Below are 12,725 nucleotides of genomic sequence, written 5' to 3' on the forward strand. Positions count from 1 at the left end.
CTTGGTATTGTCTTGTGTAAAAAAAAGTAAAGAAAAATAACAAAAGTGCAAGTTCTGAGAAGTTATACAAAATAGAATATAGACAACTTAAACAAACAAATGTATATTAGGGAGTTAACTCACCATGGCTTGCAGATCTACTTGAGGGTTCCAATCTGAATCGTAGAGAATAACCACATCAGCAGTTGCCAAATTAATTCCAAGACCTCCAGCTCTGGTACTCAGCATGAAAATGAATTTACTGCTGTTAGGAGCATTAAATGTATCAATTGCTTCCTGAAAGAAAAAAAAAAGTGTCACTGAAGTATCAGATCTTTCAAACAAGTTTCCAGTATGTTGGCGGCTTTCCAATTAAATTTCTTTTAGATTTACACCATTTTCATATAAAAAAAGAATTTTATCAAAGTAAGAAATGTATGTCTGGACAGGTGAGAAAATCCATACTGACTCCATAATATACTGTATTTTTCATTTAGCTGAGGATCAAGTGAAACATACTGTGGACTCAGGTTAGGAGAAACATTCCCTTAGCAGCCTTTTAAAAACTCTAGCATTTCTGCTTTACTTTAAACAATGATGTGGCTACATACATATATGTAAATAGTAACTTATTAACCTAACCAAAGGCTTTTCTTGTTCGCATACAACTTTCCCACCTCTCTTTCCTCATGTGGTGTCTGCCCATCAAGTCTGCAGTACTCATAACCACGCCACATGCAATAGTCTTCCAAAATATCCAGCAAACGAGTCATCTGACTGAACAGCAGAACCCTGGAACCTGACAGAACACAGAAGGTTTTGACATTCATTTTATGTTTTCACATTGATCTTATCACAGAGCTACTAGAGAGCATGACTGAGAATTTATGTGAAATATTCCCTACTATGCCTAAATTAAATAAGTCTTTCTTCTCAAGTTACTTTTCTGGTAGTGATTTAACCACTCAAGAATATTACTTGATAAATTATAGAAGAGAAATATACAATCAAAGAAGCAGAACACTTAAATCCATTGTAAGCAAATCTGGTGCAGACTAATGCACATAGATGAAATAATCTTATCATCAGAAATTTTCTTACAGACACGAGAAGGGAGGCTCTACTCTTCCTTTCCTTCTGCTTCTCCATATTTTTTGTCTTACTTGTCATTCCCATAAGATTTCTTTCCCTTCATGTGTTAAAATTTACAGAAAATTAATTTTCAAGAAAAACCTCAGAGAAAGTGATGAACACTTTCACTGCAGGAGAGGCTAAACCTGAGCTATTTTTGAAAGATACTTTAACTGAGAAGGAGCATTCAGATCACTGCTGTCCACAAACAGTACTCACCCTGCTCTCTGAGTTTTGCCAGCAGCTTATCCAGAACTAACATTTTCCCACTGTTGGTGATGAGATGAGTGTCAGTGGTGTAAGGAGGGCCGGGCTCAGCACCATCAAACAGGTAAGGATGGTTACAGCACTTCCGCAGCTGCATCAGAATATTCAGCAGGCGCATCTTATCCATCTTGCCAGCTGAGTTCAGGATATCAATGTCTTTCATCAGGATCCTGGTGTACCTGAGGTTTTAAGGGCAGTTTTGAACAACTTTCTGGTTTTTAATTCAATGAATGAATTAAGCCCTGTAATACCACCATTCTTATTTACGTGGGAGTTGGCTTTGTTTATGTAACAATGAGCTATATTACTATGAAACATCTGACTGATAATAAGGATTTCCAAATTCATATCTCAGTACAAAAGGGAATCTCTCTGTGAGTGACAATGATCTGCTCTGGATTATTTTACACTTCCATTTTAGTAGTACAAAGTGGATTAAAAATATCACTTATTTGACAGAAACTGCTACACTGACCTGGCTCCTCGCCTCATGTCTTTTCTGGGTATGTAGCTCGTCAAGGTTTTCTAATTTCAGGTTAAGATTTCTCGGTGCATACATACTTGGATCAAAGGACAAAGCTTAGGAGGCATTTGTTCTTTCACATAAACTTAAGGAAGGAAAAAATTTTCTCCTTTCTTCCTCCCAACTCTTTTTATTACCCTTTCTGAGCTCTCTGAAACTTGTGCATTTTTTACAAAAGCCCTAAGACAGCTATAAATAACTTTCTCTGACTCTCTCAACATGCAAATGTAAGGGAAAAAAGTATCAGTGTGAAGAGCTATAGTGTTTATCAGAAAAGAATCTTACTTTGATGTAAATAACTCACCATTCTCTCTGCATTTTGCTGAGCCCAAGATAAATTTTTACTTCCTTCTTTGGAGGCAAACTCTTTTCTACCTCACCTTTTATGCGACGTAAGAGAAATGGCTTCAAAACCTACACAAATTAAGATGTTTTACACAGATAAATGTATAAAGTTGACTGCCACAAATACAAAACTAACAGATTCAATTATCTGATATTTATTCAGAACTAATGAGTATCTCTTGCTGTCATGGTGACTTCATGAGAAAAATTTTGCAAAACGAAGTTGTCCAGCAATGACTAAACTCACACATAAATATGTGTATCCCTATATAAAGATTGCCATAATCATCCCAGTTGTTATCTTAAGAAGGGGCAAAACTCTTAAGTTTTAAAATTTAATCCTTTTTAACATAAACCCTGCTTTATTTCCACTAGCAGGGACAAAACACACCAACATTTCAAGTATAAGCAATGCATGTTTTAGGCTCTCTGACCTCTTTTCTACTGCAAAAAATGTCTTGTCTCACGCACAGTAAAACAAAGGTAAAGGCATGCCTTTATTTAGATTAGCATGACATGTATCAGTGTACTATTCACAATAATAAATGGTTTCAAAAAGATCTCAAAATTCTTAATTTTCACACTTTTTGTTCAGATTTTGTCTGCTTCAAACAGTACCACACAAAAAGCAGTACCTATGACAGGAAGCTTAATTAAGGAAAATTCTGATAGGCATTCCTGTAACTAAAGACCTTCATGTTCATTTTTTCAACTTTGAGATGAAAGGGAAACTAATCTGGTTTTCTTCTTTACAGTGTGTATGCTAATGATGACATGTGATTACAGCTTTAATTACTTACAGCATGAAGTCTTTCTACAAGTTTCTGATCACCGAGACAATTTTTAGTGTCAAACCATGAGTCAAAATCCTGTGATGAGAAACAGCACAATTGGTAAGAACAGTTTATTATCTGTACTTTTAACAGACACATATTGACTCTCTCTCATTCCAGCAGAGAGTGGCATAAATCTTGAGACAAACTACTTCCGTAAAAGAAAAACCAGTCTGCAATTCTGTGCCATCTCCCTGGTACGTTGTAACATTTGAGTCAAGTGCACCACTCTGCAGACAAAATACAACTATATTCTGCTTAATATACAACAATTTCCATGCTCATCACTGCAGTGTCCAAGTGCCTCCCTTCAGCGCTTATGTGATGATGGGGCAAAAAGTTAAAAAAACCCCAACTTAAATCCTTAAGAAAATTAGATGGACAGCAGAGCAAAAATAACATGAGCAAGTAATACAAGCACAAAGAAACATTAACAGTAAAAAAAGAAGAAAGATTATTCAAGTTCTAAATTTTAAAAAAAGGCTTATGTCTATTTGGATGCTTCATATTCTTGCTACTTCATTGCTCTCTCAAATTCTGCATAATTCTTGATCTATTTAAGATATTGCATTTGCTGTTAATGGTCTGAGGCCCCATCCACACCAGCAGAATGCACTGTTTTAACTAGGCAGAGTAGCAAAAGCAATCTACAGTAAGCCACAGAGCTTTCCCTGAACCTGGGTCATGCACAACGTCCATCTCCTACTAGGCTGGTCATTCTTCTCGTCTACTGACAGCACTCTGGGAATCAAAATAACACTGTGCTTCCAAACATCAACTTACATCTGCAGAATTGAAGACATCAGGTAAAAGGAAATTGAGTAATGCCCACAGCTCGTGGAGGTTATTCTGTAAAGGAGTTCCTGTAAGCAGCAATCGATTTGTTGTCTTGAACTCACGCACAATCTCTGACAGCTGGAAACACAACATAGTTATCAACACCATCTACACTAAAGCACAGTCAATCAGTTTTTGAAACCTAAAACAATGTCAGTTAAACTTAGAGACAGTGAGCTACCTATGAAATTCACATTTACCACCCAATATCTCATTGCTTTTATTTTAAAAAAACACCACAGCTAACACTTGAAATCTGCTCAGATCAGATGCATCTTTTTGTATTGAACTAACTTCCAAGTATGAAACAATTTCAAATTTACCTTAGACTTCTCATTCTTTATTCTGTGGGCTTCATCAATTACCAGGTACCTCCAGTTAAATTTCTTGAAGACTGATTTCTCTTTAATTACCATTTCATATGATGTAACACAAACATCCCATTCACCAGGCATCATAACATCACGGATAAATGCAGCCTAGAGCAGAAGAACTGGATTAGTAAGCATTTATAAATATGAACAATTTTCATGGCATGCAGGGAAAGTTGTCTCCACCACCATCACTAAACTAGCAGACAAAGTTCATCTGAAACATCTTCTCGGTAACTGAAAGTTACTGTAACAAAAGCCTTTAATCCTTTGTACTTCAAGCACAGAGAAAGTTGGAGTTAAGCAAAACACAAATTAGTTTCTACTCAGAATTAGCTATTTGCTCTTCTGCATCATTTCTCTGTAATTCAAATAGAGTACATACAACCAAAAGGGAAAAAACCTTCTGAATTAACTTGTCCAAAGATACAATCCACAAAAGCGTATCAAAACCAACTTACATAGTCCACTCTCAACTACCTTCTCTCTTCCCCAAACAGCTCCCTCCTGTGTCCCATCTCTGTTTTGCACATATCTAAGCATATAAATCCTTTCACATGAAAGAACACCATCCCATAGGAAAGCCACACAGACAGTCTCCCCTAGTGCAACTGAGGCCATTTCCTCTTGTCCTATGACCTACAAAAACAAGGTCCCTCAGCTACTCCTCCTAAGCTCTGCTCCCTCCTCTGAACACACTCCAGCACCTCAGTATAGGGGGACAGTCACTGCCCTGGTCCTGCTGGCCACAGCAAGGCTGGTACAAGCCAGGATGCCACTGGCCTTCCTGGCCACACTGCCAGCTCCTATTCCCTTCCTAGAACCTTTCTAGCCTCAAGCAGTAACAGGCAGCCATGTAATCCATATGAGCAGCTACAGAATTCACAGAAACATCCAGCTCGTTCATCCCTTTCAGTCAGAAAAACATTCCATATCTACTTTAAGGCCTTCACAATGAAAGATGAAAAGCTCTACAGCAGAACCCTAGTTACAAGGCCAGGCAGGCTTATAAAATACAAGAGTGGGAAAAGTCACCTGAAAAAAAGGTGAAGGGACAGATAACAAAGTGAGTGCAATAAAGAAAAATGAGTACACACCGTCACATTACAAATGGAAGAGAGATAAAAAATAGGTGCAAAAGTCAAAGAGAAAGACAACAGAAAAACAGACAACTCAAAGGGCTGTACTCAAATCCCAGTCTCTTATTTCATCTACTGATTTTCAGTTTTTCCTCCTAGTCACAAGCATAACATTTTGCACTTTCAACATTAATGCAGTTAAAGATTACTAAAATATACTGTAATTAAAGAAATAGCTTAGGGAGAATTCCACATACCCAACTGATATTTTTTGCCAAATAATGCATAAATTTCTGAAATGTGAAGCACTTACTCTGGCATCTTTATCTCCAATAAGGCAAACAGCACGTAAGGATGGAACCCAGCGCTTGAATTCATTCATCCAGTTATGCAAAGTTGATTTTGGAACCAGGACCATGTGTGGCCCAGGAATGTTCCTGTAATGCTTCAGATAGCCTAATAAAGCTATTGTCTGCAGAGTCTTACCAAGCCCCTGCAGTGACAAAGAGGGGGGAAAGAAACTTGCTGAAGTGAAATAACATAGAGAAATACTTTCAAACCATTTTCTTACTATGTAATTCTGCCATTTGTTTAAAGCAAACCACACAAAAAATGTTTGCAATAGAATTTCTTTCATTACAATTTCAGATTTGAAAAACCAGACTGCTGTAGAATGAAGCATACTACTGGATGTACATGAAACCCTATAAGCACTTCAATGTTGTATTTTACTCAACAGTTACCACAAAAAATCCAAAAGATTACTGCTTACCATTTCATCTGCCAGAATGCCATTAACTCCATTTTCATACAATGAGATCATCCAGTTCAAACCTCTAACCTGATAATCTCTTAGTGTTCCTCCTTTCACATCTGTAAATGTAAGATTCCTCTAAGTAGAAAAATACTAATTCAAAGTAGAAAATTTCAATTGCCATCTGCTCAGATCTTCATTTCATGAAATCAATCAGAGAACTGAGCTATTAACCCCATGCTTACATGAAGGGGACTCCTCAAACCGAATGCACACGTTGGAGCTTTTCCGACTCTCGGACAAGAGCTCCTCATCCTCCTCCTGCTCCGTGCGCCTGTGGCGGTACCTAAAGAAAGAGCCCAACACTGATGTGTGAACAAACCACTTCAAAACTGCTACAAACTCCAAATCACAACAGAAGCAATCACTGACCCACAGTGTGAATGTTCTGGAATCCTGACCCAACTCTCATCCTGTTAAAATGTTATTCCTCAGGAGTCATTCCAGTTTTAATCAGAAAGGCTGACAGGAATCCATCTCTTTCAGAGCCATGGCTATAATCTGACAATATCATGAGTTCTCTGAGGCACTTTTCAATGAGCAACACAGACATACAAGACACATCAATGGTGGCCTTAGACTCAATTACTTGATAATTACAAAGTTCAGAAAAATCACATATTCACATTTTTTAAAAATTAAAATTTCTAAAATAGAATGTAATTTTGCAAACATTAAACAAAACAGTTTCTTGTTATTTCAAGACCTTTCAGTGGCACTACAGGCAGGCTCTGCTGCAATACTAACACAGACAGACCAGTGGGGAGAGCCAGTTGGTGCTGAGGATCCAACATCCCCACTACATGAACACTGCCTTGTCACAACCTGGTCTAGTCCCACCCTGGTCCCACTGGCTGGTGCACTACCAGCTGGGGCACATCAGGTTGATTCCTGGAGTGTCCCTTCAGCACATGCAAAAGAAATTAAATTTGTGTGCTCCAAACTCACCCCACAATACAGACCAAAGCATTTTACATGGCAAGAATCAAATAACTTGCTTTAAAAGTGCATTTCTGATCCAAGGTCACATTTATGTTAATGGAGCAGATGATGCTTTCAAACCAATCAGCTTTTAAAGAAATTGATACCCCACTAATAGGAAATTGTCTGGATTTACTGAAAGTACAATTTCTATGTACTATCTCTAAACAGATTATGTTAAAAGTCTAAGTTGTTTGAACATGTAAGAAGCCAGAAATAAAAATAAAACATACTCCCCAGCTGAAATCAAACTCTGTTTTTCATCTTTCTTCATCCGTGGCCGTCCCAGCTTGACTTTCAGTGGAGACGTTGGTGATTTTTGTGCTGCAGGTTGAATAAAATGTGCAAAAAGTTCTGTCTGCTTCAGGAGGAATTCAAACCTTTTTGCTCGATCTGCTTTCTAGTTTCCAAAGTGGAGAAGAGAATAAAAAAAATGAAAAAAAGAAAAATAAATAACTTTTCTTCATAAAAGCATATTTTCGTTACGAAAAAGAATTCAGACACTCATGAGAACAACTTATATGATGAAAGACTGACAAGGCCATCTGTTAGACAGCTCAGAGGGTTACAAGCATTGTGAAACAGAGCTGGAGCTGCTTCATGGCACACCAGCAGTGGTGAAGGGATGCTTTAATCTTTGTCTACAAAAGATAAAGACAAAACTACTAAAGTTATGACTTGCAGTAAAGGATGAAATCCTAACCTTGCTCGTCAGTAAGAGAACTTTCATCAGCTTCGAGGCTATCAGAATTTGATCAATGTAAAGACAACAATGTAGTAGCTCTGCTCTTAGAATTATTCCTGAAGTAATGGTTGAACTGCTTTCACTCAAGTTTGTGAATTTTGCTGTCAGATTTCAAATTTTGAGCATTTCAGTTTTGCCATCTCAATGGGGCACACGCACTTCACTATGTCACACAGCAAAACGTGCCCTTCCTTATAATTAGAAGATAAGATGCTACATTATTTTAAAGAAAAATATGATAAAATGCAAATTCTATCTGAGAGAATGAAATTGTTATCAGTGTCTCTATGAGAAATCTAAGCATCATGTAGCACTGTACCATGTAAGACAATGTCCCTGTGATCTCATTCACATATCATGATATAAAGCACAAAGAAGTGAAACCGTAGCTCTGCATCGTGACCTTTCCAAGGAATACCTGACCCCAGAACGCCTTTCTGCAGGTCGCTTACAAGAAACAAGAATCAACAACAGCGGGATTGCCGCCCTAAGGGCAGCAGAACGCTCCTGGCGTGCAATGCACGACGGCGCCACACGAGGGCACCGCGTTTCTTTAACAGCACCACTGACGGCACCGGAACAGCTTTACCGAGATCTCCTGGGGAAAAAACTACTGCTTTTCCCCTTTGCATCATTATCAGACCGTTTCTGCAAATAACCTGACAACGGAACACAATGTAAATAAAAAGTAAAACCTTTATGAAAAATAAATTATAAAGGGGGAAGTAGAGGCATTGATGTTTATGATCATCGGTATAAAAACAAATCCATTCAGAGGATTCATAGTTAACAAATAACACATGATCGTTTTGGCAAAATAATCACTGTTGGTAACGACCTATATTGAATGAAACAATATCATTTTCTGCCTGCAATATCATAGGCTTAGTATAAACAGTATGTCTTGATAAAACAGTAAAGGTCTAGCTCACAACTGCAAAATTGATACAAGGTAGATTTTTGGTATCTAATCCCTTTGCCTCTTAGGACAACTGAACTAACACTGTAATTTAGGGAAGTTGTAAAGTCATGCTGTGAAACAGGTTTACCCTTTACTCAATTCATTCTCAAGGAACAGATTCACTGTGGCTCTTCAGCTATAAATTAGGTGTTCATACATGTGGGTATCAATTTTTCTATGTCTAACAGTTATATTCATCCCTGACTTCTGAGATATCCAGTCCTTTCAGACTCTACTGTAATTATTTTGCATCCATTTAACATTAAAGCCTTTAAAAACAATGCAAGACAGAGGTACCAGCTTAAACCAAGAACTTAGTACAAATGTCATCCAAGGAGTCTCATAATGTCTTGCAGGTTTTGCCTCTTTGTAGCACAGAAGTTACATCTTACATCTCTCCAGCACTACAAGCCCCAACACTGGTGTCAAGGACAAATCCTCTTTTGCATTGTTATGGCACACATATTACAGGACATTGAAATATTTAAAGCCTTGTTTTTATATGAGAGAAACTGACAGCTTCAGTATTTCAATTAAGTAAGAAGTAGCTTAAGAATGCCTCTGACATGACCCAAGGAGTCATCAAATAAAACTGACAGAGACCAATTCAAAACAAAATGAGGAGAGTTGTAAATACAAAATGTCATTGAACAGTAACTCCTTACCACAGATGGGTGTGGCTAACTAAAAAAGAAACCACAAAACCAAAAATCCACTGACAACTACTGAGTATAAAAACCACAGGGTACAACTCCAAAAACCATGCAGACAATACTTGGAAGAATGGGACAGTATTTAACAGCACCACTACCTGACCTGTCAGTCACTGTGAGAGACACAACATGGACATCTAAATGAATCTTGATTTGGTTTTTTTTCTGACATATCCAGGCTGCAATAACTCCTTGCAACTGTGCTGATCCTGCTCCAACAACCAAGTGCCATAAAAAGCTGCAGAACATTTTCTCATGAAAGCACTTACCATCTTCTCTTCATATTCTGGGTCAACTTCTTTTTCAGGTCTAGCTGCCTTTGGAGGAAGTTTGAGTTGGAATGGGGGATCATTTTTCTGGAATTCAAAAGTTAAACATTTTATAAATACCAGTTTATTTACTTTTTTAGCAAAATGCATCAAATTGAACAAACCTATAAACTGCAAGACAAGCATGCTACTGTTTAAAAATAATTATTTCAAAATTAAATGAGTGCATTAATCATATCATTTCACCTAAAGCAAAACTTCATGTCCACAATAAAAACTGAAGAGCCTCATATTCATCTCTACACACAGGATCCAAATTGAAAGAAATTACTGAAAGAGCACTAAGTTTAATCTTTCACAGAGATCTCGCTGTAAATGCATTATTAAGTTTAATATCTTGAATATATATTATAAAAAAATTAAGAGTTTTGGTTTCTAAATGTCAGATTCCTAATTGTAAGCTGCTGACACTTGCACTTTGGTTGGGTTTTGTCTGTTTCCACTTCTAGATGAATAGTCACAAGTTCCATTGGAAACACAGCTTAACTACAAACCTAGGAAGATACACAACCAACCAATTCAATCCATGCAGCAACAACTCCCTGGTACACTCTCAGACAGCAGAAGAACGACCTTATTTACTATATATGAAAGAAATCTAAGGAATTTTAACTAAAATGTAACTTTTGTAGTTTATGAGATTCATACCTGTCTTCAATTGAGAAGCTCAAAGCACGTTTTTCACAGCTATATTGGTAAAATGATGAAATGGTAGACTTTTCCCCCTAACTAAGGAAAACTTTCCTAATTGGTCTATGAAATATGCCAATAAAACATAAACCTATTTTGAGATGCTTTAAATTCTAAAAATGATTTTGAAAAGTTCTGAATAAACTGGAAGGAGCTACAAGAGTGCACGTCTGCATACAATATAACAGTGCAGAGCATAAATCTGCTTTAAGTATCAGACTACTATTAAATACATTAAAATAGTAATTACTCTAAACTACTCAGGGTCCAGTAGCAAAACCAGGCCAAAATGGTACCAAATATTTAAAAATCTGTCAAGCAACACTGCATTTACATTTTAGAACTGTTACTGATAATTACACATACCAGCTTCTTCTTTAAGCACAACCATGCAAATGGGAGGAATATTTTCTGAAGTCAGAGATTATTGTTTCAAGGTTGGCCCAAAGCCATAATTCTCTGCAGAGGTGAACAGTACTTAGTGTATAATGAAGCTGCTTGACAGCTTAATGGCTTTATAAATGCTCCAGCTCACCTGTGCAAGGCCAAATGTTGCAAACAGGTAATTTAGAAATATTAGAAATATTCTATTCATTTAAATGTTCTTCAATCAGGCAGGTAATCAGCTCATCTCAGAAAGCAAAGTTACTCCAACATGCCAAAGAGAGGTGATACAGATGTGGATATTCACACCTCCATTACATTACTAAACAACACACACTCCAAAAAGAGAGACTGACACTGCTAATATCAGGTCCAGTCCTTCAACTGAAGTGTCAAATTATTCCCTAAATGAAAACAAATTGACATTTCAGGCACCTCCCTCACTTGCCCCAGAAATAAATTAGATAGATGTGTTACTGGAAAAAAAGTTGTCTGTCTACCTCATGTAAGTATGAAGTTTCTTCAAGCAGAACAAAATATTATGAGAATCCCTTAAAACTGAAAGCTTTCCAAGTAAATTGCAATGCAATATTATCTAAGCCCCAAGGCAGACAGCTGCAATGCCAGTTCTGTTCTTACTCAGATCATCCCAGAGGGATAAAACTTATGGTGGCATACAAATCAAATTTATTCTGAAAGAATTATTTCTGAATAAGACACTCTGAGTTAAAACAGTAAATGAGCTGACCTATTACTGCAGCCACAGCACAATAAAATCACAGTGTACACCTTACCCTTAAAGAGAAAACACACCCTCCCTGCCCTCCCAGCTTCTTATTGCAGTGTTTCTGTTGCATATTGATGGACAGACATCACACCCAGACTTGCTTCTGCATAATGCTCTGAACTACAAAAATCTACATTTTGACAATTAATAGATTTTGGTATAAGTAACAATACTTCCCCCTAACAACTGGACCATGTAGCTTTATACAGCACAGAAACATAAAATATTTCACAAAGTCTGAGAGTTTTTCCCTATAAACTTTACACAACAGATCTTCATCATGTAGAGGGCTGACCTGTCAGGAACCAGGACAGCAGAAGCCTCAGTGCAATTCACCACCACAAAAGTAGTTTCATTTTCAGCTCAGGAAACTCGTCAGTAACAATTTGTCTCTACTGTAGAACCTATTTCCACTATAAATTAAACAGTCCCCTGAACACTGCTGTCATTTAAACACCTTACAACATCCACACAGCATTCTCAAAAAGTCCTGAGTATTGCAAAGATAAAAAGTACTCCCCTTAAAAACTCTAATATTAAACTACCCTAAACAGAGTTCCCAAATTCAGGCTGAGAGATTTCTATCCAGAAAGTTTAATGGTCCCAAAGTGAGGAGGCCCCACGAACACCTAAATAAACAAGTGGGACCAAGAACTGCTGCTGCTTTAGCTGACTTTACCCTTGCAACTTGTGCTACTGAAAACTCTGAACAGATGCACTAACAATAATTAGGACTCCTTCTGCGTTTAACTCACATATAGAAGATGGAAATACATTTCCAAATAGCCACTAAGACAGTTTTGGTAGTACAACAAAGATTATTTATGAAGTAAAACACTGACAGGGGAGCAGAACACAACAGGTTGCATGCCTGCCGCTGTTATGCAGATGCTGTGTCTGTACAGTTGACATGCATATAATTTTGAAGAGTAAGTTGAATACAATAGAGAAACAGC

General features: G+C 37.3%; 1 protein-coding gene across 1 annotated transcript in view; it reads right to left on the minus strand.

Annotated features, from left to right (window-relative positions):
- SMARCA1 (SWI/SNF related, matrix associated, actin dependent regulator of chromatin, subfamily a, member 1) overlaps positions 1-12,725 on the minus strand; it is a 32,451-nt gene that overhangs the window by 18,838 nt on the left and 888 nt on the right. Inside the window, exons 2-13 of the mRNA XM_030967368.1 lie at positions 9,849-9,935; positions 7,394-7,560; positions 6,365-6,465; positions 6,138-6,238; positions 5,679-5,858; positions 4,239-4,394; positions 3,862-3,993; positions 3,046-3,114; positions 2,205-2,314; positions 1,330-1,556; positions 657-778; positions 124-276 (exon numbers count right to left, since the gene is read on the minus strand). Of these exons, the coding sequence (XP_030823228.1) occupies positions 124-276; positions 657-778; positions 1,330-1,556; positions 2,205-2,314; positions 3,046-3,114; positions 3,862-3,993; positions 4,239-4,394; positions 5,679-5,858; positions 6,138-6,238; positions 6,365-6,465; positions 7,394-7,560; positions 9,849-9,935 (1,605 nt within the window). The remainder of the gene's footprint in view (positions 1-123; positions 277-656; positions 779-1,329; positions 1,557-2,204; positions 2,315-3,045; positions 3,115-3,861; positions 3,994-4,238; positions 4,395-5,678; positions 5,859-6,137; positions 6,239-6,364; positions 6,466-7,393; positions 7,561-9,848; positions 9,936-12,725) is intronic.

The sequence above is a fragment of the Camarhynchus parvulus genome, chromosome 4A (assembly GCF_901933205.1).
Source record: "Camarhynchus parvulus chromosome 4A, STF_HiC, whole genome shotgun sequence".
NCBI classification, from domain to species: domain Eukaryota; kingdom Metazoa; phylum Chordata; class Aves; order Passeriformes; family Thraupidae; genus Camarhynchus; species Camarhynchus parvulus.